Genomic DNA, 26,062 nt, shown 5'->3' with positions numbered 1-26,062 from the left:
CGTTAAAGGAAGACAGGGTTTGGGAGGATCTCTTCCCCACTTCCCCTTGATTAGGCTTCTTGCTGATGAGTGACAGGAGCAAGCAAGAAATGCATTGGAAAGGCTTCTGGTAACTCCCAGTTTAGGCCAGAAGACGAGAGCCCACTGATGAAATGGGCAGGACCCAAGCCATGAGGACCACTGATAAGGGCCCTGAGCCTTGTCTCTTATACTCATGATTCTGAGTCTGGACAGGTTCATGGAGAGGTTCAGAGCTCGGGCCCTGGAGCCAGACTGCCTGGTTTCAGATCACGTTTACCAGGACCTAAAGCAAATTCCATGACTTTTCTATGCTTCCGTTTCCACATCTGTAAAATAGAGATAAGAACCAGCTGGCATTCGTTATCTCTTGCTGTGAAACAAATTACCCCCAAACCTAGTGGCTTATAACAACAATAAACATTTATTGCCTCAGTTTCTGTGGGTCAGGTATTCAAGAGTAGCTTAGCTGGGTGACTCTGTCGCAAATTCTCATGAGGTTCAGTCGCGCATGGGTTGGGACTGTCATATCTGAAGGCTCAGCTGGGGCTGGAAGGTCTGTTTCCAAGGGGGCTCGCTCATTCGGCTGGCAGATTGGTGCTGGCTGTTGGCAGGAGGCTTTCCTTCCTCCCGAACCTGACTGCTTAAGGACCCTCAACATGGACCTTCCAACATGGTGGAAGCCTACCCCCAGAGCAAGTAATACTGGAGAGAGAGCTGGACAGAAGGTATGTCCTCTGTATGACCTCGCCTGTGAAGTCACGTCACATCACTTCTGCTCTAGTCACTCATTAGAAGAAAGTTAAGTCCAGCCAGTGTGTGAGGGGAAGAAAAGTAGGCCCCACTTTTTGAAGGGAAGAAAACTTATAGCCATATTTTCTAACCACCACAGTACCTCATAGGATTGTTATAAAGATGAAATGAGTTAATACTAGCTAGTGTTTAAAACAGTGCCTGGGGGCGCCTGGGTGGCTCAGTGGGTTAAAGCCTCTGCCTTCGGCTCCGGTCATGATCTCAGGGTCCTGGGATGGAGTCCTGCATCGGGCTCTCTGCTCAGCAGGGAGCCTGCTTCCCCCTCTCTCTGCCTGCCTCTCTGCCTACTTGTGATCTCTCTCTGTGTGTCAAATAAATAAATAAAATCCTTAAAATATATATATATGTAAAAAGTTCCTGGAATATTGTAATTACTACATAGTGTTTGATTGCTACTGCTATAACTACTACTACTAGAAAGTACCAGCCCTTTCCCAGGAGTGGCTTGCTCTCGGATGTCTGCCCTGTGCGCAGTGCCTTGTCTCCCTGGGAAGTCTCAGGCCTCCTGGAAAAAGGGAAGGAAGAGCCTTTCTCAGAAATGATCACCACTGTAAGTCTCTCCCTCCTGCCCACCCTCCATCTACCCCACAGCCTGGCTGAGGTGAATGTTCAGAGCCATTGGGTCCGGGGTGTGGTGGGAACCCTCTTTGGCAGGATGGCAGCAACAGAGGCAGGAGGAAGACTTACAACCTCTACTCAGGGATAAATGCCCTTTGCATTCTTCTGTAGAATCAATCCCAGTTTTGCAGGAGATACGCTGAGCTCGACAAGGACTTGTGTCTCACACTGGCCAGGTACAGGCAGGTAAACAAGCAGGTGACAGATGGTGGATAGACTACTCACAGGGAGGTTGGCAGAGGAAGCCATGGGCCAGTGAGCATTTTTAGACAAACTTTATAAAATCTTTCCAAAGGAAAATTTAAAAAACCACATGCAGAAAAAGTCCTTTCCTCCTGTCTGGTTAAAAATATAAAATAAACAGGCACAGAAGTCATCCCTCAGTGCGGTCTTCCCTTGAGCTCAAAAGCTACACTGTTCATATTCACACTTGGCAGATCCTTGTCTCCCCTTCTATCATTTTATCTAGAGTGGGAGAAGCAAAGGAGCATGATAATAATAGTATTTTTTAGCTTAATACTAATTTTATTATATTTTTTATTATAGTAACATTGACTTATAACATGTTATTAGTTTCGGGCGTCCAACATAATGATTTGATATTTGCATACTTGGCAAAAAATGATCACCACTGCGAGTCTGTTAACATCCATCACCATACAGTTACAGTCTTTTTTTCTTGTGGTGAGAACTTTCAAGCTCTGCTCTCTTAGCAACTCTCGAATATGCAATACAATATTGGTGACTCTAGTCACCAATGTTGTCCATGATATCCCTATGATTTACTTATTTTATAACCGGAAGTTTTGTACCTCTTGATTTTCTTCACTCGTTTTACCCACTCCACAAACTCCTTTCCATCTATTCTCTGAGTTTTGTTTTGTTCTGCTCATTTGTCTTATTTTTTTAGCTTCCACACATAAGTGAACTCAAATAGTATTTGTCTTTCTCTGTCTGACTAATTTCACTTAACGTAATACCCTCACCAGCCATGTTGTTGCAAATGGTAAGACTTCATTCTTTATGGTTGAGAAGTACTCTTGGCTATTGTAAATAATGCTGCAGGGAACATAGGGGTTCATATATTTTTACAAATTAGCCGTTTTAATTTTCTTCAGATAAACCCCGAAAAGTGGAATTGCCAGATTATATGGTAGCTAGATTCACTAAGAAAAAGAGAGAGAGGTCTCAAATAAACAAAATCAGAAATGAAAGAGAAGTTACAACTGATATATTAAAAAAACAAAGGATCATGGGAGATGACTATAAACAATTATGTCAATGTATTGGACAATCTAAAAAAATGGATAAATTCCTAGAAATACGATTGTCTAAGACTGAATCATGAAGGATTAGGAAATCTGAACGGATCAATTACTAGTAAGGAGATTGAATCAGTAATTTAAAACCACCTAACAATGGGGCACCTCGGTGGCTCAGTGGGTTAAGCCACTGCCTTTGGCTCTGGTCATGATCTCAGGGTCCTGGGATCGAGTCCCGCATCGGGCTCTCTGCTTCACAGGGAGCCTGCTTCCTCCTCTCTCTCTCTGCCTGCCTCTCTGCCTGCTTGTGATCTCTCTCTGTCAAATAAAAAAATAAAATCTTTAAAAAAAAAAAACAAAAAAAACACCTAACAAACAAAAGTCTGGGAACCGAAATTTCACCGGTGATTTCTACCAAACATTCAAAGATTTAATAGCTATCCTTCTCAAACACTTCCAAAGAATTGAAGGTGGGGGGGAAGCTTCCGAACTCATTTTACAAGACCAGTGTTATCTTGATACCAAAACCAGAGAAGGACACCACAAAAAGAGAAAATTGCAAGACATTATTCTGATGAACATAGATGCAAAAATCCTCAATAAAATATTACCAAAATATTACCAAATTTAACAATACCTGGGTGGCTCAGTGGGTTAAGCCGCTGCCTTCGGCTCAGGTCATGATCTCAGGGTCCTGGGATTGAGTCCCGAATCGGGCTCTCTGCTCAGCAGGGAGCCTGCTTCCTCCTCTCTCTCTCTGTCTGCCTCTTTGCCTACTTGTAATCTCTCTCTGTCAAATAAATAAATAAAATCTTTAAAAAAAAAAAGTGGTATTTACTCCAGGGATGCAAGGATGGGTCAATATCCATCAATCAATCAATATGATACACCACATTAACAAAATGAAGGATAAAAATGATATGATCTTCTCAATAGTGCAGAAAAAGTGCTTGACAAAACCCAACATCCTTATGATAAAAAAGAAAAAACTGTCAACAAAGTGGTTATAGAGGGAATGTCCCTCAACATAATAAAGGCCACATATGACAAGCCCACAGCTAACATCATCCTCAATAGTGAAGAGCTGAAATCTTTTCCTGTAATATCAAGAGCAAGACCTGTTTTATTCAGCATAGTATTGGAAGCCCTGGCCAGAAAAAAGGAAATAAAAGGCATCCAAATAGAAAAGGAAGAAGTAAAACTGTTCCTACTTGCAGAAGACATTACTTTATATAAACACTAAAGACTTCACCAAAAATAACTGATGGAATAAACAAATTCAGTAAAGTTGCAGGATACAAAATCAGTATAAAATAATCTCTTGTGTTTTTATGTATTAATAATGAAATATCAGAGAAATTAAGAAAACAATCCTATTAACAGTTGCATCAAAAAGAATAAATTATCTAGGTGTAACTTTAACCAAGGAATGGAAAAACCTATACACTCTGAAAACTACAAGACATTCATGATGTAAATTGAAGGAGACAGAAATAAATGGAAAGATATCCTGTGTTTGCCATCAAAAGAAAAGAAATCCTGCCGTTTGCAACGACGTAGATGGAACTAGAGGGTATTACACCGAGTGAAATAAGTCAATCAGAGAAAGACAATTATCATATGATCTCTCTGATAGGAGGAATTTGAGAGGCAGGGTGGGGGGTTGGAGGGGTTAGGGAGGGAATAATGAAACAAGATGGGATCAGGAGGGAGACAAACCATAAGAGACTCTTAATCTCACAAAACAAACTGAGGGTTGCTGGGGGGAGGGGTGGGTAGGAAGAGGGTGGTTGGGTGACAAGAGGGACATTGGGGAGGGTATGTGCTATGGTGAGTGCTGTGAAATGTCTAAGCTTAAGGATTCACAGACCTGTACCCCTGGGGTACATAATAAAAGCAAAAGATATTCTGGATTGGAAGATTCTGGATTGGAAGAATTAATATTGTTAAAATGTCCATATTACTCAAAGAGATCTACATATTCAATATACTCTCTATCAAAATTCCAATGACGAACTATAGAGAAATAGAATAAATAATCCTAAAATGTGTATGAAACCACAAAGGATCCAAATAGCTAAAGTAATCTTGAGAAAAAAGGTCAAAACTGGGGTCATCACGATTTCAAACTATCTCACCTAGTCACAGTAATAATAGTAACTAACAACCATGAGCAATAAATACCACTCTCACAACGAGGGCCCAGCTGCAGGCGCCGGCTGTCTTGATTCCCAGGAGCTATTGAGGTCAGTCCACCCTGATGACTTCACATCCTGTCCCGTGGACCGAGGATATTTTATAGCTGTGTGCACTTGGGGCCAGAGCCCCAAGCCAGGTCTCACCTGTGGTTTGGCTCAAGGGACTTCAGAGTTTCCGTGAACCCCCCTACCAGGAAAATAATACCAGTTCTTGCTGTTGCCACCAGGTGGGACTTTACAACAAACATCAACAGCAGGAGGTCCCTCCTGGTGAGCCATACCTCTGCTACAGGGGTCTTTAATCTCAACACTACTGGCATTTGGGGGCTACACGATTCTTTATTGTGGGGCTGTCCGGTGCTTTGGACAAGGTCCAGCAGCAGCTCTGGCCTCTCCCTGACCCACTGAATGCCAGTGGCAACCCCTGAGTTGTGACAACCAAAAAGGTCTCCTGATGTCTCTGCAGCTGCAGGTGTGTGTGTGTGTGTGTGTGTGTGTGTGTGTGTGTGTGTTGGTGGTTAAGAGCAGGGGCCCTGAGGTCAAACCACTTAAATTTAAATCCCAGCTCTGTGGTGACTTGATGAGCACTCCATGATAAACGTAAGGTAGGATGGCTACAGACTGTATCCTCCAAACCAGGACAATTTGAGAGGAAAAGAATGTTCTAACAATAATTTCATAACCAGAGACTGTCTCAGCAAACAAGGATGTGTGGTCAGTCCTTAAGTCCATAAACGTTGTTGAGCCCTGGATGACTAGTGTGTTAAGTACTTTACGTATAGGAACTTCATTTAATCCCCTCCAGTCCCTAAGAGATCAGTACTTATTATTACACTCTTTCTAGATACGGAAGACTGAGACACAAGAAGCTAGTGAGTTATATAGTCGGCGTTATTTAAAAAAAAAAAAAAAAAGTTTTTATTTATTTATTTTAGAGAGAGAGTGAGAGAGGGAGCATGAACTGGGGGAGGGGGGAAGGGCAGAGGAGGAGGGAGAAGCCAACTTCCCCCTGAGCAGGGAGCCAGACCCCAGGACCCCTGGGATCAGAACCTGAACTGAAGGCAGACGCTTAACTGACTGACTCACCCACACGTCCCAGTCAGGATTCTGATCTTGGCAGGCGAGTTTCCAAGCCTGTGATCTTCGCCACATGCCTGACGATGCTTGGGCGCATGGGGAAACACAGGGCTACCCAACATCTATCCACTGGACACCGCAAGAACTACCAGCTCTAGGTTGTTCACGGTTTCAGCCTGGAGCCCACTTACAAAGCCAGTTTTCAGGGGTTACTGTGATAAAAAGCAGACACACAAAAATCACTGTGGAGCAGGAAATGAGAGCAGTGTCCAGTATGATGCCCAGTTCTGTGGCGCTCAACAGGTGTGCCCATCCCATTAGGAAGTCACTATGTCTATTTAAGAATGAAACAGAAAATTATTTTTTCATTAATGTTTATTTTCCCAGATGGCTACTAAGCTCATAGGACATAAAGTCTTAGTAAGCCTTTGGACCCAGCTGCTTAGTAAATGAAACTGTCGGGTATTTCTTTTGGCCTGGGGGGTACCATGAACGTAATGTAAAAAGTAGAAAATTCGGGCAACTTTGCACTCACTATTTTTGCCATTGGAAGAACCTGGAGGGTAATGATGGAGAAGGCCTTCTGGCCCAGCCATCCCACCCTGGTCGCCCACTCTGGGGAAACCCGTCCTGTCCCCGTGGCACACGAGCCTGTGCTAATGGAATCCACCCCCTGCCCCCACCAACCCGCTCTGTCCTCCTCCCATACACCCAGCTCTCTTTTCCCTCACACAAAGAAAGAATAGACCCTGACCCCAGGCAGTTGCTAAATCCCGTCTGAGTCCCTTTCTTTCAATCTCCTGCCCCCTTTCAACAGCGTCAGAAAGCAAACTGGTTGTTTTACAACTTGAATTTCCTCAAGTTTCCAGTTGAACATCTTCCACGGACATGAAATCTGCTCTTTGGGTTGGAGGTCACACTGTCAACACAGGACACAGTGATAAGCAGACTGCATCCCCTCCCCAGGCAGCACCTCAGGCTGGTGTGCCAAGTCCTGAATAAATACACAGACCTAAGGTGCCACTGGGAGAGGCCTGGGAGTATGGCAAAGGGGAGGGAGGTGGTGGGGGAGGTGGCCAGCCAGGGAAGTTGTCACTGGGTCTAGGGCCACAAGCACATTTTTCTTTCTCATACTGCCTGACTATAACAGAAAACTAGACAATGTGGGGGTGGTGGAAAGATACAGGGTAGGGGATGGCACTGCTCTTATCACTACCCAGGAGCCAGCTTGGACAAGCGGCTTCTCCCTATGCCTGTTTCCTTATCTATAAGGGGACTGGATTGCCCAGTGGGGTCTCTCAGACACATTCGCAGCCTGTGTGTCGGCCTGAAAAGTGTGGAATGTCTGTCTTTCTGGGGTGCCAAGCTTATTCAAGACTTTTGGGACCTCACTCTTTTTATGTGAAAGCATTTTTGCATCCTTGCTCGTTGCTCAGAATGCAGAATGTACATACATTTTTATTATAGTAACTAATAATTGATGACATTTCAGGAGCAATTACTATGTGCCCAGTGTTCATCTCTTTATTATGATCCTTGCAATTACCCAATGAGATATTTTATTCCCATTTTATAGATGGAAAAAAAAAAACCTGGGGAAAGGAGAAATAAAATAATCTAGCCAAGGTCACATGTTACTAAGCAATGATAAACGATTCCCTCTCCCCCAAAAAGATCTGGGCCCATTGCAGAAGTGCTTTGGAATCTACCCCCAGTCACCTAGATAGGGCTTCTTTGATAAGTCAGAACAACACGGATCTCCCAAATGATCTCCAAAGTCCAGCTCTGACACCCCTAAATCAATTTTATTTCAATGCATTAAGGGTTTCACACACAGGGCACCCTTGGAGGACGACAAAAGCTGGGGAGGCCCTGCAGGGTCTCCAGGGGTTTCTCTAGGTGGGGTTTCCCGGCCCCTCCAGCCCTCCCCCATGAGTCCAAGGGCGTGAGGCCACCGCCGAGCCCGGGTGTTTCCAGCGCGACGCCTGGCACTTCCTCGTTCCCGCGCGCCCCGGGCTCAGTGCGCAACGCCCAGCGCCGGCGCTCCTGCGGCGGGAGGGGGCCAGAGGGGAGATGTCGCAACCGCCTCCCTCCCTCTTTCCCCGCCTTGGCGCTCAGTCGCCTCCCAGATGAGCGCGCTCGCAGACGGCTGCGGGCCGCCCGGGTGCCCGGCATGTCCCCTGAGTGCGCGCAGGCGGCGGGCACCGGATCACCGCGTAGCCTGGAGCGGGCCAACCGCACCCGCTTCCCATTCTTCTCCGACGTTAAGGGCGACCACCGGCTGGTGCTGACCGCTGTGGAGACGGTCGTGCTGGCGCTCATCTTTGCGGTGTCGCTGTTGGGCAACGTGTGCGCTTTGGTGCTGGTGGCGCGCCGACGGCGCCGCGGCAACACCGCCTGCCTGGTGCTCAACCTTTTCTGCGCCGACCTGCTGTTCACCAGCGCCATCCCGCCCGTGCTGGCCGTGCGATGGACCGAGGCCTGGCTGCTGGGCCCGGTCGCCTGCCACCTGCTCTTCTACGTGATGAGCTTGAGCGGCAGCGTCACCATTCTCACCCTGGCGGCCGTCAGCCTGGAGCGCATGGTGTGCATCGTTCGCCTGCAGCGCGGCATGCGGGGTCTGGGGCGGCGGGCGAGGGCCGCGCTGCTGGCGCTCATCTGGGGCTACTCGGCGCTGTCCGCTCTACCCCTCTGCGTCTTCTTCCGCGTGGTCCCCCAGCGGCCCTCCGGCCAGGACCAGGTGAGCGCCGGGCGGTGCGCGCCAGGCAGGTGTCTGGGGCGGGCTGGCGAGCGCGGATTCCACGGAAGCGATGACCCGGGGCAATGAGTAACCAAAAACAACAGAACGAGAATAGGCAATTTGTTGCGTTTAATCGTTGTGTCCCTGTGCCCAGTGCTCTGAAGTTTTAGCTCTTGAATTTCATTGCAGCAACTTAGGTCCCGTAAAGGCCTTTCAAAGCCTTGTAAATAGAGTCCCCCAAATGCCTGCAAAGTTTGCTCTTTATGTTGAGGTTAGTGCAATAAGCGGGGAGTGTAGGAGCCAACCAGATGGAACTTTGAGCATCCGGAATGGCTAATGGCACTCGTGTATATTGAAATCTGCTCTCTAGCAGGGTGGGTGCTAGCATACATCCACTTGATGTATGAGGAAGCTGAGGACCACAGAATGACTTGCTCGGGGTATCTCATCCTAAGTGCGAGGAGGAGCTGAGAGCCTGCTCAGCACATTCAGCCTTGGCTGGGTGAGGGTCCTGCTTTGAGAACCCAGGAGCAGAGAGCCAGGGAGAAAGGGCAGCAGAGACCCAGGGGCCCCAGACCCGATGCTGCCACTAGGGGTGTTGTAATACTTTCCTGGGGCCTGAGCTTTTCCAACTGTGAGAGAGAAGGATTGGACTAGACCACAGTATCTTGCCTGGAGCCTTGCATGGTGGGTGGCTTCAGAGCATCCTAAGCGCCCAAATGTTGGGCAGATTCCGGAGGCTGGGAGATGAGCTTTCTTCTGAGCTGTGTGTTCAGAGTTGTCATTAGGATCTTTGTGGGGGTCCATGACCTTAAAAAAAAAAGTTCTCCGGGCAGTGCATGACATTGGCTCGGGTCCACTCGGGTTGGGCAGTCCAGAATCACGGTCCAAAATTGTGGTCCTCATCTGTTCCTGCTGCTGCCCCACTGCGCTGTTGTGGAGTTTGTGTGCCGAGATTCAATCCCAGATGCGGCACCTCGGGCCGGCCAGGTAGACAGTGGCCGGGGTGGACAGTGGCCAGGGTTCTGGCTGTCTTCCCAATGGGCTAGGTTTTCTGTGCCTCATAGGGAGGGATAGAGAAAGAACTTAAGTCTGTGCGCCCTTTATAAAGGCAGGTGTGAGTCCTGCTCTGGGCTCAGCCTCTCCAAAGGTTGCCCCTAAGTGGGTTTTCCCACCCCTCCCTTTCTCTACAACTCACTGGTTTTCTGGCCTGAGCAAAACTGTCACAAACCAGTTCCAAAGACAGTCCTGCTCAGTGACCAGAAGGAAGTGAGAAGGTAGGAAGGTAGGTGAGATGTGACCTGGAGGAAGATTTCCTGCTGCGTAGGTGGGTGTCGTCTGAGCACAGGATGCCTTCCTGTGTATGTGCTCTGGGGCACCGATGCAGATGTGGGCTTCTCTGGGGGTCTCCCAGACCCGTCTCTTACACAAGCCTTTTAATGGCATGTGAGGAGAAGTCTGCAATCCATGTAAACAGTCTCTCTCTCTCTCTTTTTAACACAAATCAGACCTAAAAGTCTCTTTCCTAATTGTTTACTTTTTGCATGGGATACATTGTGGGGTTTGATTGTTTTGTTTTGTTTTAAGGCCTTGAATGACTAATAGGCGGGAACCATGTCAGGCCTGTGGCACTTGATCAAAGAACATGGACGCCTGTGGCCATGCCCCCTCAAGTGGGGGCCAGGATGGCGGGGTTCAGCTGAGCGTGCCCATTGCCAACCTTGCCCATCAGGGTGCCATCAGCATAGCAGACCAAGGACCCTAGTGGGTAATCCTGTCCTCCTCAGCCCATATGTACTCGAGAATCAAAGTGGATCACTCAGATGCTTCAGAAATAAATGAAAGACCAGGCCTCACCCCAGACCCACTGGATCAGCTGGAGGCTAGGTTTTGCCATCAGTCCTTTGATTTTTTAAGTCATTCTTTCACTGAATAACAGCATTTCTGTATTTTTCGCAGAACTTGAGGGACTTTTCCCCATTTTTTTCTTTCCTTACAGAAAAAAAATGACACTCGGGAAATTAAAGATCTAATAGAATGTATCTTCAGGATATCTTAGGTTCCCAGACAAGTACCTTGCGCCCCTCCCTTTTACAACTGTTTTAGGTACCCTTGGACTTAACTGGCAAATAATGGTAAAAAAGTGAGGCTCTTGTCCCCTCCCAGACTAAAACTGCTTGCCTACGTGGACACAGGTGGTGGTTTGAGCGAGAAGGCCTTCGCTCAGATGGAGGAACTGCCCTGTTTTGTGACCTGTATTTTACTTCTGGTAGGGTGTCTCAGTGGTTGGAGCCCCCGATGGCACTCCCATGATCAGAACTGAGCTATGAGGGGCTTCCATGGAGACTTATGTCATGGTTCTCCCTTGGAGTGGGCATGCAGACCCCTCTTGTATTAATGCAGAAACACCTTCTTGGTCATAGAGCCTTTGGGGAGGGATTGGGCAAAGCCACTGGGAAAGCCCTTCAGAAGCACCTCAGGAGACTGAGAGCTAGGCGAGTTGGCCACAATCCATTAGCCCTGAAATTAGTAGACATGGAGCAAGGGAGCTTGTCATGAAAAACCAGATGGTCCTTTTGAACTCTCCATCCTTTTTGTCTTTTCCCAACACATGCACCTGCCAATAAGCCAAGAAATAGAAAAACTGCCCAGTTCCTCAAGGGCTGTGACCTGAACATGGAGGAAACAATTCATTTTATAGGTGAGCAAACTGAGGCTCAGGGATTGAAGAAATAAGTTGAAAAGAATGAGAAACAGGGGGAAAAAAAAAGAGTGTGGCCATTAAAAAAAAAAGAGAGAAAGATCTAGGCTAGACTGAACAGAGTCTCACATTTAAAATTAGCAAAAGCTTGTTTTCTTAATTCTCTATTCCCAGCTTCCTGTCTGCAGATTCTGCCCGCCCCTTCCCACTTGGACACTAAATACGGAAGTTTTTGGATGGGGGACACTTTCCGACTCAAACCACCGGCTGAGGGAACTCTCTAACCTCAAGCACCCACTGGCTGCCTCCTCTTGAGGAGCGTGAGCTAGGGAAACAGTGCCTCACAGAGCTTTCTGCCAGTTTAGTGCCCCAGCTCCCGAAAAAGGGAACATGAGTACCTTCGTCCATTTGGGCAGTGGGTGCCTCCCAGTCCAGGGTGACCAGCCTCCCTTAAGTTTCCCTGTAGCGAGGATGAAATGATAGTCATGCTAAAAATGCTAGCTAATTTCGTATTCAGAGTGTGGGCTTTGGAGTCCAGCATTCTGAGTCTAAATCCCATCTCTGGCATTTAGGAGCTGTGCGATAGAGGCAAGTGCCCCCCACCTCTGTACCTTCCTTTCCTCGTTTGCAGAATGGGCATGATGACAGTAGAGCCTTATAGAATTGCGGTGGGGACCGGGGTTCAGTGAGTGGTCCAACGCCTGGCACATACAGAGTTAAGCACTCAAGAATTGGTAGCTATTATTAGTTTCCTTATCTTGGGTTACAAATATTTTAAACATTCTTTAAATGGTGTAATTCTTCTGACTGCTGTAAAATAATAGACTGCCATTTTAAGAGGGTGGGCACATTCTAGCAACTGAGACATCTCAGCCAGCTCAACACAGCCTGTTCCAACAGGATTCCTGCCTCTGTGTGCTGTGGCTCTGCTAGGGCACTGACCCTCATCAGCAGGTTGGGGGGGACTGTCCACCCTGGCCAGAATGTGCTGCCTGTTCACTGCATAAACATTTACCGAGCACCCCTCCCCGCTGCCCGCACCACGAGTCACGTGACCAAGATGGCATCCTGTTCAAGGAGGTGCACGGATCGACAATGTTGGTGGTCTCGGACCCTGGCCCAGTTTGGTTCTCACAGAAACCCTATGAATAGGTGTTGGTATGTTCATTTTCCAAAGAGGGAAATGCCTGAAGTCACGGAGCAGGCAAGAGACCAAGAGACGGAACTAGAATTTAGCCCGGGGCTGTCTTTCTCCCTGTGTCTTTTCCCGCAAGTTCACACTTCCTTAGGAGCCCTCTGTCTTACAGCTCTGCCTGCCCCAATTTAATACCAGGCCTGAATGCCATCGTGTCTCTGCTGAGTGTGAATTGGCTGAGGAGAGAAACACCGTTTGCTTGCCTTTGGTATTATTAGAGGATACCTTTAAGACAGAAGAAAGTTCCTCTCTCACATTGATAAATTCTTCCATTTCTGTTGGGAAGCTGGTTGGCAAGGGGATATTCACTGGGTTTCCTGCTTCCTTAAAGTGATCTTGAAGTCCTCCGTTTCGTTCAAAGAGGTGGAACAGGGAGAATGATTTACAAGGGGATCCTCAGGATTACTCCGAGAAGCATCATTTGAGGAGCTGGCAGGAAACAGCTGGCATCAGGTGGCATTTCAAATAAGTCAGCCAGGGTGGAGAGGGGTCCTCATTTGAGCAGTGGGCAGCCAGGGTGGAGAGGGGTCCTCATTTGAGCAGTGCCTAGAGATAGATGCCCCATCCATAGGGGAGTCTTCTCAGAAGAGAATGTGTGATATATTAGCTGTAGGTGAAGATGAAAGGCAGTTGGCTATCCCCACGGATGTCGGGAATTGGAGGGACATTGCAGGCATGACAACCCATGTGTTGGCAAGACATGGTGCTGGAAGGAGTGGTGGGGCCAGATGGAGAAGGCCAGGTATGCCCCTTGAGGGAGGCATACGAGGCGAGAGACGGCCTGGCCTGGGAGGGGTGCGCTAGTGAGACTGACTTACAGGGGTCTGTTGGATAGCTAGTAGGGCAGAACTTAAAGGTTCCCTCTGAGTGGGGAGGGAGGAAGGAGACAGCAGAAAGCCCACACTCAGGTTGCTGGCAGCATAGGGAATGGTGACTCCATGCCCCGAGTCAGTGATGGTAGGAGACGGAGCCTTCTGGGGTGGGACATCAGAGCTTGACATGCCTATGAGGCATCCTTCAGAGATGTCCTCAGGGCACAGGGGCCAGTCTGGGGTTTAGGAGAAGACAGGGCTGGAAAAAGCAGCCGTGTCTTGGAAAAGAAGCCATGGACATGGATGAGATTGCCCGGAAGAGGTGGAGGTTGGGCTGGGGATACAAGTCACCCTTAACTATACTTGACCCTTGTATGTGGCCTCCTGCCTTCCTCCCTCCTGATCCCAACGCTGAGCTCCAGCTTCCCTGTTCTTCTGACTGAAGCCCCAGTCCTCCAGGCATAGCCGACACACCCCTGCGGATTGGTGCTGTCCTCTGTGCTCGCCTGTCCCCGGTAGCTCTGAGCACTGGGGCTCCCTGCCCTGTATTGAAGATTCTTACACTTCTCTCTCTCCCTGAGCACATCAGGGCCCCCTTGAGGGCTGGGGCCTCACCTTGCCCATTCTCACTGTGGTCTCACAGTGGTGCAGACACCAGGGCTCGAGTCAGGAGTGGTTGAACAAACCAATTAAAGGACAGCCATTGAGTTGGCTAGCCCTGCTTCTGTAGCTCAGCGACAAAGCAGGCCTCACCCTTTGGGTTTTCAAATTTCCTTTTTTAAAATCAGGAAGCATTTCAAATGTGCAGGAAAAGTATAGAGAATATTACAAGATTCGCATCTCCACCTTCCAGAGCCGACTTACTGCCATGCTCCCTCCTAAGTTACAGCCCAGGAGAGAATACCTAGGATCAGAATAACATAAGTCAGATTTTCCCACAAAAACAAAATTATAATATCAGGCCAGCTCTCTGACTGTGGACCTGGTGCCTGTTGTTAGATTTTTTCATGAGGGTAAACACTGCACTTCATACCATATAAAGCTTTCTAAAGAGCCTATAAATCCGTCATTCAAGTCCACACGGGCCAGCAGCACCATCTCTTCCGTCACGCACGGGGGTGCTGTGCAAAATTCGCATCTTCCCTCCTTCTCACACTCTGTGCCTGGAGTGAGTTCCATGAAGGTAAAGGAGCGTCTTCATCAGTCATGAAACTGGGGAACTTCCTGGATGAGTTCCTTGTTTTTCTTGGAAGAATTGCTGGTTAGGTTTGCTAAACTAGCATGGTAATCTGTGTTTAACATTTGATCCTCATTTCTTTTAAAAATGGACTTTTACCGCCATTTTTTTTTCTAAGTTAATATGGGCACATTCTAGAAAATTCAGATAAGCCAAAAGAGCAAAAATAACGAGTCCCACCTAGAAATGGACACTTAACTTTCTGGAATGTATCCTTTCAGTCTTTTGTCTACGCATACGTGTGTGGGCGTGGGCGGGGATGTGTACACAGGTGTCTGTCCATTCACACCTACGCATTTTCCTCAGCAGCGCAGGGCTCATACAGGCAGAGTGTTTGGGGATCGACTTCTTTGTTCCTATCGTAGGGAGGACATCTGGCTCTATTGTTACACATTCTACAAAATCCTGGAGAGATTTCCGCAGAAATTTTGAAGAAGGCTTTTGGAAAGAGGTGGAAGCCTTTGGGGGTTTTAAGAAACGGTTCTGGGGTCTGTTTTTCTGCCCTCCCTGTGCATTTTCCTAGCTCAAGTATAGAAATCAGAGACCAAGGCACATTCGGGACTGGCATCTGTCTCTTCTGATGGCTGCTTCCGTGTATTTGCTGGTCCATATTGCCCACCAGCGTAGTAGACTGAGGGCATGGTGGGCAGAGATCATCTCGAGATAATCACCACAGTGCCAGTACTCAGAAGTTCCTTGATAGACACGCATTTCTTTCCAGTCACCACAATGGGGAGAGACCTAATGCACTTTGTCCCCTCAGGCATGGACAGTGGGGATGGGGATTAAGGAACAAGTTTTTGGAATTACTAGTACATTTTTGAACCATCTAAATGAGATAGGAAAAGGAAGCAACATTCTTAACCCCCTTTCAAGGTACAAATACGATTAAAGTATTCTTCCCTCCTTGACTTGCCTTAAGAGTTTTCTTGGTAGGTCCCTGGATTTCTTTTTATAACCACTTAGCTCTCTGGGGAAGATATTACGTGATTAAAAAGAACTACACCTTTAGTGTCTTAGGCTCTTGGTTTAGGAAGAGGTTTCTAAGCCTTAGTTTTCGTCTCTGTGTAATGGGAAAAATAATAACATGCATTTCAATATGGTTGTTGTGAACCTTCAATGAGATAATGTATGTAAAGTGCTTCCTAGCATAGAATAAACGCTCGGTGAATATCAGACTTACTATTTTCTGTTAATACCGTACAGGAAAAGAAGGGCCTCTTCGTTTGTTTTTGAGTTTGAGCACCCAGTTATGATGTCTCTGACAAAAGTTCTTTGCCTTTGCTTAGGGCTCAACACATGTTGCCTGAATGAATGAGTGAATCCCACGACTACAGTTCGTTAAGATGCCTTGTCCACCAGAAGTCAATAATATGCTGTTTTTACACAGGATGTGCTCTTGAAAGCCTGTTCTATGTGTTAGACATGTTTAGGACAACTTGATTTCTGTATGGTTTTATTCCTACAGTCAAGCCGACATGGGAAATTTGTGTTTGGGAGGAGAGACAGACAGACAGATCTCTTTTTGTTGACCTATTTATTCTTTGGAGGAGATTATTGTGGCGGCTCCTGGTAATTATGTAATAAGGTCCCCACATGTTTTGAGGTTGGTAATTAGTGTCAAACCCTTAAATTCACAACATACTGACAGCAGCAAGATCACCAACCAGGATTTTTGGCCCCATTCTGGTAGTTTTCCATCTTGAACGCTGGAGACCTGTGTGGGGCTGTACTGTGCCACTCTGTTTGGGAGAGACCTGTGAGGATAGAGCTTCCAAGTCTGGGCCTCAGTATTGTCTTGGGATGAGCCGTGGCTTTCTTTGATGCAGCTAGACACATTTTAGACATTTCCACGTCCCTTAAATGAACCTTCGTGCCTTAACATTGTTTCTGGTGCCTTCAGCCGTCGCAGTGGACTGCATTGCAATGTCGTGCCTGTTTCTCTATGCTTGTGTGCAGCATGTCACTTCCAATCTATGTAACCTCTTAGGGCTCGGGTTGTGATTTGTGAAGTGAGGGACTTGGCAGAGAAGGCTCAAGGGCTCTTGGCCACTTAGTCCAGGCAAGTGGAAAGAGCACTGGGGCTGGAGTCCTGCCCAGGAACTAACTTGAGCTGTTACTGGTGTGTGACGCCGGGATCCAGCTGCATCTCCCGGAGAACGGGCATAATGACTGTGGTTATTCTGAGGGTCAGAGAGAAGTGATTCGTAGCTTGTTTGTGTGGGCGGGGGGGGGGGAGGGGATGCTGAGCTGTGCTGTCACCCTAGCTGCATCGTGCTAACACCAGTGTAATGGTGTCGGGTACCCTCCTACTGGGACTGAGCTAAAACCAAATAAGTAGCCACCATGGAAATGACGTTCTCCTCCTTCTTGTGACAGGAGATTTCGATTTGCACACTGGTTTGGCCCAGCATTGCTGGAGAAATCTCCTGGGATGTGTCCTTTGCAACTTTGAACTTCTTGGTGCCAGGATTGCTCATTGTGATCAGCTACTCCAAAATTTTACAGGTATGTGTGTTTCGAGCACCATAGCTGAACTCCACTGAGGCTGGAATGTTTTAGACAGAATCAGCTTGCCAGGTCAGAAGTTACCTTAGGGTTCACACCAGTCCAGTCCTGGCTCCCTGCCCAGGTCTGCCCCTCTGCAACACTGTGGGGCAAGAGTTTGGCTTCTTTTTTTTTTTTAAAGTGATATCTTTGTGACCACTATTAAGATTTTTATTATTTTGCTGACCCCTAGAGTAATACAAAGCTCATTATAAAAAATTAAAGACATATAGAGAGGTATAATGCAGAAACTAAACATCTACTCCCATTGTTAACAGTTCAAAGTACATTTTCAGGTTATTGTTCTTACAAATTTACCTATATACATGCTTTGATGCCATGTGTACATATATATGTTACATATATATGATATAAAATGGTCAAATAGCAACCATATGTCATGGTTCAAAACAATGTTTGTTTGTTTCAGATTTGAGATAACACTATTTGTAATTTCCTTTTCTGGCTTAACACCAGATTGCAATATCTATCCATATTTGTTTTTATATCTCTGCCTCATGATTTTTAATAGAGTCATGGTGTTCCACTGTACGGATGTGACATAATTTATTTTATGGGCTTTGGGTTGAGTCCCTTGATATCCCATTACAAACAGCAGTATAGTGATGGAGAATGTACATGTCTAAAAACTTTTCACTGCAGTATAAGATACATCCAGGAAAGCAAACCCGGCATACAGGCACAGCTCACAAACTGACCTCACTCCTAGAAGCAGCTCCCAGAAACAAAATGAGAAACAGAACATTACCAGAAGATCCTTCCCAATTGCTACCCCACACTTCCAGAGAAGGCACTTTTGCAAAGTATGCTGAACCAGGAAGTGATCTCTACCTTTGAAGAGTGAGTATGTCCAGAGACAATGGAGGGGACCTTGCTGGCTTGGCTCCCACCTCCGGACGCAGCCCATTCACACGGTGCCGGCAAATGGCATGTGTTCATGCTCATCTCAGAAGGTTTAATGCAAAACCTTGAGTCTTCTTGGAGGTTTATAGTTGTTGAATCTCGGTTTTTATCACATATTACAGGTCCCCTGGCAAATGAACTTATTGAAGTGGGGCCTTGTAGGTGCCACTTGGTCTCTGGGCACTTTTATGGCCCTTTCTTTGTAGCTGAGGATCTGTAAGCTTCTTAAATGCTCAGAACCCAAAACTAGGCCAAGCTCCATCCAGGTCTGCTGATTCTGGGTCCTGCGGGAGATGGCCTGCCATGCTCTTCTCTAGACTCTTCCCCACCCATTGACTTGTGATCTGCTTCAGTGACACCGAGCCTGGGGCTTGCTCAAGGGTATGAGGCAGATTCAGGCCTGGAGTTAAGGTCTGTAACATGCTTGCAATGGGGACCCAACATGTGTGAATGCTATGTCAGTATGAGCTGTCATTACCTTAAAAGAAAAGGAGTAAGGGGAAGAGGAAGATAGAATTTAGAATGAATTCTTTAAAAATTATTTAACAAATATTTATGAAATACTTACAATGTGTCAGGAACAAATTCATTTAATCCTGTTAAGAATTACAGATGAGGAAACCAATGCACAGAGACGCTAAGTAACTTGCCCAAGATCACACAGCGTAAAAGCAGCAGGATCAGGATTTACACTCGAGCAGTCTGGCCCCAGGGCCCAACACTTTAATTCCTCAGACGTTTGCTAAGGAGCTGTTCTATTCAGCGTGTTGGTGGGGAGTGGAGATTGGTCAAGAGTGAGCAGGTCACATTCTTGATCCAGAAGGAGCTTTAACCCAGAAAGGGGAGGGGCAGATAGACAATGGTGCTGTTGCTCAATGCTATGAACCCCTGGTACTCTGAAGGGAGTGGTGCTGGGACTCAGTGTGAAAACACACAGCAAACCGTTGAGTGCCCTGCAGAGGTAGGAAGTGAATGAGGGGAAGGAGAGGGAAGAGGAAAGGGCCACAAAAGGCAGACAGGGAGACAAGAAAGGTCTCTTCTAATACCTGGGTTTTTGAGTCCTTGCCATGTGGCCTTTGGCAAGATACTTACTTTCTGTGAACCTCAGCTCCCTCATCTGCAGAATGGCGATGGCTCAGACAGTGCAGGATTGTTGGGAGACAGGTCAGAAACACTGCTCTTCCTCATACATGCCAACACAGGACTGCCTCAGGACCTTTGCACCTGTGATTTCCTCTCTTGGATCTCTATTCCCCCAATTTCTGTGTGGGCCACTCCCCTGCTCTAGAAGGTCTCTTCTCAAAAGGCTCTTCCCCAGAGACCTTCCTCATCACTCTCTAATCCTTTACTACCTGGATTTATTTCTCTTCAGTGGACTTATAACCCCTGTTGTATTCCATTTATGTGTATTTATTTGTAAAGCATCCGTTTTGCTCATTAGACTACAACTCCATGGGGACTGAGACTTTGTTTTGTTTCCTGCTGTAGCTCTGTGACTAGCACAGAGCCTGGCTTATTCATTGTAGACACTCCGGAAACACTCACTGAATGAGGAAGACGCAGACTTTGGGTCACACTGAAAGGGCTTACGGTACTGGCTCTTTTTGCACAGAGGGAAGATCACTGAACAAAAAGGCCTAAGACCATGATTCTAGTCCAAGCTTTATCAGTGCGTGACCTTAGGCAAGTCATTTAACTACTGTGGGCATCAGTTTTGTCGAGCTAGATAGGCCTCAGTGGATTGTTTAACACAATAAAATGAGAGTATAAACATGATAAAAATTTGAACAGGCTGCTAGCCTTTAATTGGAAAGAGATCTAGCATTGTGATTTTGAAAATCACACCAATGTAAATAGAAGACTTAAAAAAATTTACCTTCCACCCCACCAGCCAAACTTACTATTGCCTGTTTCCCGGGAAGACTGTGCTGTTTGTCCCGGCTTTGGACTTGTGGGTTTGCCAGGTGGGGAACTCGGAAGCAGGAAAGCTGCCAGATGGATGGAGTGTCTGCACGGGCCCTCATTGCTCCTGTCTCTCTCCCGCTGAAGATACTCATTACTCAGAAACATCGGATCAGCTTTTCAGCTGAGATTCTTCTGTCAAGATCGTAACTCTGTAAAATGAATTGAACATCAGTGTTAAACAGCTGTTTTCCTAGAGACACAACTAGCAAATCATCAGAAGCCAGAGGACACGTAACTCCACCCGCCACCCCTTTCCCTCCTCTGGCCTGTCAGTGTGGCCTCTGACTCACTTTCCATGTATGGGCCTGAGAAGTGCCTCTTTAAAGTCACCCTGATCTTTTATTCCTCTAAAGCAGCATCTCCCCAAAAGCCCTCTCTAGAGTGCCATGGGCTGCTAGATGTTTAAAAAGGGGTCCATGACCCCATGAGTTTGGGAAATGCTGATTGATCAGGGCTAAGTGGGTTTCTTCACTGCAGGACTTCTGAGGGGCTCGATGAGGCTCGCATACTTTGAGAGTCTCCAACACAGGAATAGAGGAGGCAGCGCTGCCAAATCCGACCACAGACCCCCTTTCCCCACAGAGCATCTCTCTGCACTGACACCCTGTGGATCTCCTTTGGGGAACACTGCTCGAATGTCCCTGCCCCGGGGGGTGCTTCTGCCAGATGCAAGGACTGAGAGCAGGCCTCAGCAGGGCTCTTCCTCCTAGAGCTGCTCCACCAGCTCAGGGCCACGTTATCCACCCTTCTGCCTTCCCTCCGTCCTCTTTCCTCATGACTCAGGTGTACTATTACAACCTTTGGTGGATTTTTCCAATCAATAATTTCCCAGAGTACTAGTCTCCTGGTCACTCCCAAGTGCCTTCAGTGAGGTGGTTCCTTCTAGCTCGTGGGGCTTAGTTTACATCATCCCCCAGCAACCAACCACTGCCACGGCGAGATGAGATGCTTCTAGCCCTGGGCCGTTTGTACAATTCTTGCTCCCCCTCCTCATTCTCCATGTATACCCTAGCATGGAAAGCAGGGTGGATAGGGCTCCCTACTTGCTTGCTGACTGTGCAGCACCTGTAAGAGTACGTGACACATGGTAGGGGCTCAGTAAATGTTCGCCGAGTGAGTATCTGGCTTGAAGCGGACAACCCTCCCCATCTCAGCGCTCACCTGGGAAAGGAACTCCGTTTTAGCTAAACATGAAGGTGTTAGGTTGTGAACATGCAGCCCCTTCTCCACATCCGGCCCTCACACAGGAGCCCTTGAAGGAGGGCCAACCCCCTGGGCCTGAGCTGTGTTAGTGGGGACCCACGTCTCCCTGCACCCACTCGTTGGCAACCATGGTGTGGAGGCACGGAGTGGCAGAGATGTGAGGTGGAGAGAAGTTTCCCTTCAGATCCTCACACGGGTCTGAAGGCAGTGTGTCTCAAAAGGACAGTTTACAAAGTGACACTTCAAAGAACTGGGAGAAAAATCCCAAATCTGTCGCCCTAAATTGTTTTAGTCAGCAGGACCACCTGGGAGTCCTGGTTTGTGAGAAGTGCAGTTTTTGGGCCCACTCAGACCCACAAAAGTGAGCATCTGACAGGGGCCCAGACACTTGCCTGGTGACTTGGACATGGTGGCCACGGACCATATTCCTGGGAACACTGTCCTCTCTCCCCACAGCCCCACAGAGAAAAGCTCAGACACCACCCCCTGAGGTGTGCTTCCCCCTCCCGCCCTTGACCATGAGCCCTGAGCAAGTTACTTCACATCTCAGAGCCTCCATCTCTTGTCCCCAAAATGGAGCAATGACAGAGCCTACCCCATAGGCCTGTTTCAAGGATTAAAGTTAACCGTCAAGTTAGTCGAACATTGAATTTCTCCTGAAACACATGAAGCGTTCTGTGCAATGACAAGACATTTTAAAGCCTGGGTAAAAGTTAACTAGTCTTGTCATCAAACGTGGGAAGGGGAGCAGGAAGGAGCCACACCGGATTATAATAAGCCCATTTTCTTCTCACTCCCTGAAAGCTGTGGGAATCACAGGCAGAGGAAATGGAAGCATCAGTCATCGCTAAAAACAGACCCAACCACTTACCCACTCAGACCGTGAGTCAGCCCGCAGAAGCCCTGGGGCGGCCTAGCTCCCAGGGAGCCTGTAGTCTGCTGGTGGTCAGAGGCCGCCTTGATGCGGCAGCGTCGGCCACATGACACAGGTCACGTGGCAAGGGCCACGTGAGTATGTGAAACAAAGCATGCAGGATGCCACGTGGGAGAGGAACCAGGAAGCCTTCTCGGTCTTGCTGGCATTAAAGCTTGGAACTGTAGGTCAGGCAGGAGGATTTCCATTGGCGGAAATAGTAGAGGGTAGGAAGGAGCTAGTTTAAGATGAAGAGCATGGGCTGGAGTCAGACGGCCCAGCTTTGAAACCCAGCTTTGTGACTGCTTAGCTGGGTACGGCTGGGAAGGTTCCTCAACCTCTTTGAGCCTCTGTTTTCTCCTCTGTAAAATCAGGATCATCAAAGCACCTCTGTCACAGAACTGATAATGTACAGGGCCTGGCACATAGTAAGTGCTCGATAAATAGGAACTTACATCAACACCACCCCCCAAAATATGTCTAAGACACTGTATGCGGAACTCTAGTCTTTTGGCCAAGCCATGTGGACAGCACAAACGATGAGACTGCTGTTGGAATCGTCCCTTACGTGACCACCCCTATGAGGGGACAGTCCCCTTCTATGGGTCGGTCTCTATGTAGTTGGGGGTGGTGCCAACAGATCTCACTGATCAGGTGATCATTTCCAAATGGCCCACACCCCAGGCATCGTTTTCAGGCTGATTCCTGGCCGCAGCTATCTTAGCAAATGAGCAACCTCCTATCTCCATCATCCTTCTATTGCCCGCACCTCGGGGGCCTGTGGCAAGACTAGGATCCATTTCAATTTTTCCTGTAAAGGAGAGGAACCAAATGTGGGGGTTCGGTGCACACTTTCTGCCCGACTGGCCATACCCTCATGCCATCTCCACTGCCCCTGTGCCACCCGACAACTCAGAGGGGAGGGGAAATGGACAGGGGTGTGTGCTGCCATTTCATCTAGTACCCCTTCCCCTAAAAAATGCAAAATAAATAAAATGCCCATCAGTAGGGGCCTGGATAAATCCTGGGTACAGCCAGACTCTGGAACCGCTGGAACCACTGACAAGATAACAGGAATGAGGGGCCTTCTCTCTGGTCAGATATGGAAGGAGCACCAATATAGTGAGTGAACAAGAAGGGTTAAGAATTGGGTGTGTGGCTTGGTCCCATGAGTGTGCAAAGCAGAAGTATAGACCGTGAGTGTTCCCATGGCCAGGCATGTGTGTGAGAGCAGATCACTCCCAGAAGGACATCCAGGACCCTGGTCACCGATCTTTTCCAGCCAGTGGAAATGAAGGGTACAGGAGGCCACAGACTTAACACTTTTCTTTTTATTTTTATAAATTTAAAAAAGATTTATTTATTTATTTATTTGACAGACAGAGATCACAAGTAGGCAGAGAGGCAGGCAGAGAAGCGGGGCGGGGTGGGGGGATGGGAAGCAGGCTCCTTTCTGCCCGATGCGGGGCTCCATCCCAGGACCCTGAGATCATGACCTGAGCTGAAAGCGGAGGCTTTAACCCACTGAGCCACCCAGGCACCCCCAGATCTAACATTTTTAATTTGACCTGCATCAGTATCATATTGGTTGAGTTTGTACTGCCTTTGTACATACTGCTTTTATACATTTCCTTACTTATCTTTTTCAAAAAGAAAAGAAAAGAAATAATGAGGGAAGATGTGCATCTTACTGGTTTGGGCTGCATCACAAAATATCACGGGGGGGATGCATTCAGACCATAGCAATGTGCTTCTGTTCATTTTTTTTCCCCTTCTAGACCATCCAGTTTAGCCTTTTCACTTCTCTGCATCAGTTCCATTTATGATATGGATGACTTTCTGCCTTCTTTCCGGGGAAGGGGGGTTGGCCAGTTCCCCCACTTCCCTAGAGCATCCTGAGTGCAGGCAGCTGCCAGGCCGCTGAGACATGTGCTCTCATTCCAAGGTTCCAAAACCAAATTGTCCCAGGGCAACAAGGATGGCAGATTCCAAGGATGGATTCTTTGCTCCTCCAAAGTCGAACTCCCCAACATCCTGCAGTAAATAGTGGTCTGGCTCTGTTTTGTGTTTCTGCAGATCACAAAGGCGTCAAGGAAGAGGCTCACGGTGAACCTAGCTTACTCAGAGAACCACCACATCCGTGTGTCCCAGCAGGACTTCCGGCTCTTCCGTACCCTCTTCCTGCTCATGATCTCCTTCTTCATCATGTGGAGCCCCATCATCATCACCATCCTCCTCATCTTGATCCAGAACTTCAAGCAAGACCTGGTCATCTGGCCTTCCCTCTTCTTCTGGGTGGTGGCCTTCACATTTGCCAACTCAGCCCTGAACCCCATTCTCTATAACATGTCACTGTTTAGGAATGAATGGAGGAGAATTTTTCACTGCTTCTTCTACCCGGAAAAGGGAGCCATGTTTACAGATACGTCTGTCAGAAGAAACGATTTGTCTATTATTTCCAACTAATTAAATTTTCTCCATAGGCAGAGTTGATCACCCTCTGGAAGACCATAATATGTTTTCAAAGGGAATTAATTTCCAGGACTGTCACATCCATGTAGCCTGCTTCAAGAAAGTGTAACCTATGCAAACACACATTTATAGCACCCGTCAATTAAGGGGTGATCGTTCAGTCTAACAGTTTTGCCCTTTATAAAAATGTTTTGCTGTGGGCTCCTTTTAAATAGGAACTTTTTTCAGTATGTTTGTAATATGATTGAGTTTAATGAATTTTTATTTATAACTTCAGCAATCCCATCTCTTATGTATAAAGCTGGTTTCTGAAATGAGTCTTGGAAATGATCCAGGGCCCAGATTTCTCCTTGAAGGTGTCACGGCCATCTAGGTACTCCCCTCCCCAGACGTGCAAGGCCTCAAGACCATTCACTAATGTCAAAAGCACTTGAGGAATTTCTAAGGAATAATTAAAGGTGACTTTAGTTTTTCACTTATAAGAAATGCCATGGACCTCTTTAGGAAAAGCCGTGTCATGAAATCAGAGAGGAGAAAGGATGATTCAAAACACTGAATGTGAAAGCACAAGAGATTCCCTTCACTAATCCCCCGCCAGGTCCTCTTAAGTACATGCTGTGGTTGGACAGCCCCGGCCCCTACCCTTATGGAGCTTACTTACCTTCTGTTCAGTGGGGGGTGAAGCCCTAAACAGAAATCCGTAGATAATATAAATAGAAGTCCATAGAGTGTGGAGTAGCGTCATGAAGAAAATAGGACGATGATGGCTATTTGGATGGGGTGGGGAGGGGTCTAGGAAGACCTTTCTGGGGGATGATATTTGGGCCAAAAGGTAAACCACTAGAAAGAGCCAACCATCTGAATCCAGGGGAGCGGGGCTTTGCAGACCTCGCAGACACTGGTCCTGGTGCAAAGGCGTTTGGTGTAGGGGAAGCAAACTATTGACTGAGCTACAAACTGTCCTTTGTGCCAGGATAGAGGGGTGCCCTGCTGGAACCCATTGATTAAAACCAGAGAAGGTACAAGGCTGGACCGAGTAGGGTCTGGGAGGCTACATAGGGAGTTTGTTGTGTTCAGTGGACAACCACTGGAAGTCTGCAACTGGAGCCTGTTATGACCCAACCTGTATCTTTAAATGTGACTCTGGCTGCTGTGCAGGAAATGGACTTTGAGGAGCAAGAATTTATTTTTTTTATTAATGGTTTTTTTTTTTTTTAGATTTTATTTGTTTATTTGACAGATAGAGATCACAAGTAGGCAGAGAGGCAGGCAGAGAGAGAGAGAGAGGAGGAAGCAGGCTCCCTGCCGAGCAGAGAGCCTGATGCGGGGCTCGATCCCAGGACCCTGGGATCATGGCCTGAGCTGAA

At 47.4% G+C, this 26,062-nt stretch overlaps 1 protein-coding gene and 1 long non-coding RNA gene across 4 annotated transcripts; one reads left to right on the top strand and one right to left on the bottom strand.

Annotated features, from left to right (window-relative positions):
• Positions 1-8,060: 8,060 nt before the first annotated feature.
• FFAR4 (free fatty acid receptor 4) lies at positions 8,061-25,894 on the top strand. Of its 3 annotated transcripts, none has more exons than XM_045068775.1 (3): positions 8,073-8,570; positions 17,051-17,179; positions 24,300-25,894. In XM_045068775.1, the coding sequence occupies exons 1-3, from the start codon at positions 8,160-8,162 to the stop codon at positions 24,687-24,689; spliced, it is 930 nt and encodes a 309-aa protein (XP_044924710.1). In that variant the 5' UTR covers positions 8,073-8,159; the 3' UTR covers positions 24,690-25,894. The 3 variants fall into 3 exon arrangements, with proteins under 3 accessions (XP_004749704.1, XP_044924710.1, XP_004749703.1); XM_004749646.3 differs by having other exon boundaries at positions 8,073-8,726; XM_004749647.3 differs by lacking the exon at positions 17,051-17,179 and having other exon boundaries at positions 8,061-8,726.
• LOC123388675 lies at positions 17,173-22,280 on the bottom strand. The gene is made up of 3 exons (XR_006603159.1): positions 22,182-22,280; positions 20,044-20,256; positions 17,173-18,620 (listed from the first exon to the last, which is right to left on the bottom strand). It is a non-coding gene; the product is annotated as an uncharacterized LOC123388675 (long non-coding RNA).
• Positions 25,895-26,062: the final 168 nt, after the last annotated feature.

This window comes from Mustela putorius, unplaced genomic scaffold (genome assembly GCF_011764305.1).
Source record: "Mustela putorius furo isolate JIRA1106 unplaced genomic scaffold, ASM1176430v1.1 tig00003909_pilon_pilon_pilon, whole genome shotgun sequence".
Classification (NCBI taxonomy): Eukaryota; Metazoa; Chordata; class Mammalia; order Carnivora; family Mustelidae; genus Mustela; species Mustela putorius.
This window is presented reverse-complemented; position numbering and strand designations above follow the sequence as displayed.

What these genes read in the sequence shown, in the direction of transcription:
- FFAR4 (XM_004749646.3), top strand. Translation starts at nt 8,160, where the DNA reads ATGTCCCCTGAGTGCGCGCAGGCGGCGGGCACCGGATCACCGCGTAGC. An exon ending in GGCCCTCCGGCCAGGACCAG is followed by an intron (nt 8,727 to 17,050) that starts GTGAGCGCCGGG and finishes TTCTTGTGACAG; the next exon opens with GAGATTTCGATTTGCACACT. An exon ending in GCTACTCCAAAATTTTACAG is followed by an intron (nt 17,180 to 24,299) that starts GTATGTGTGTTT and finishes GTGTTTCTGCAG; the next exon opens with ATCACAAAGGCGTCAAGGAA.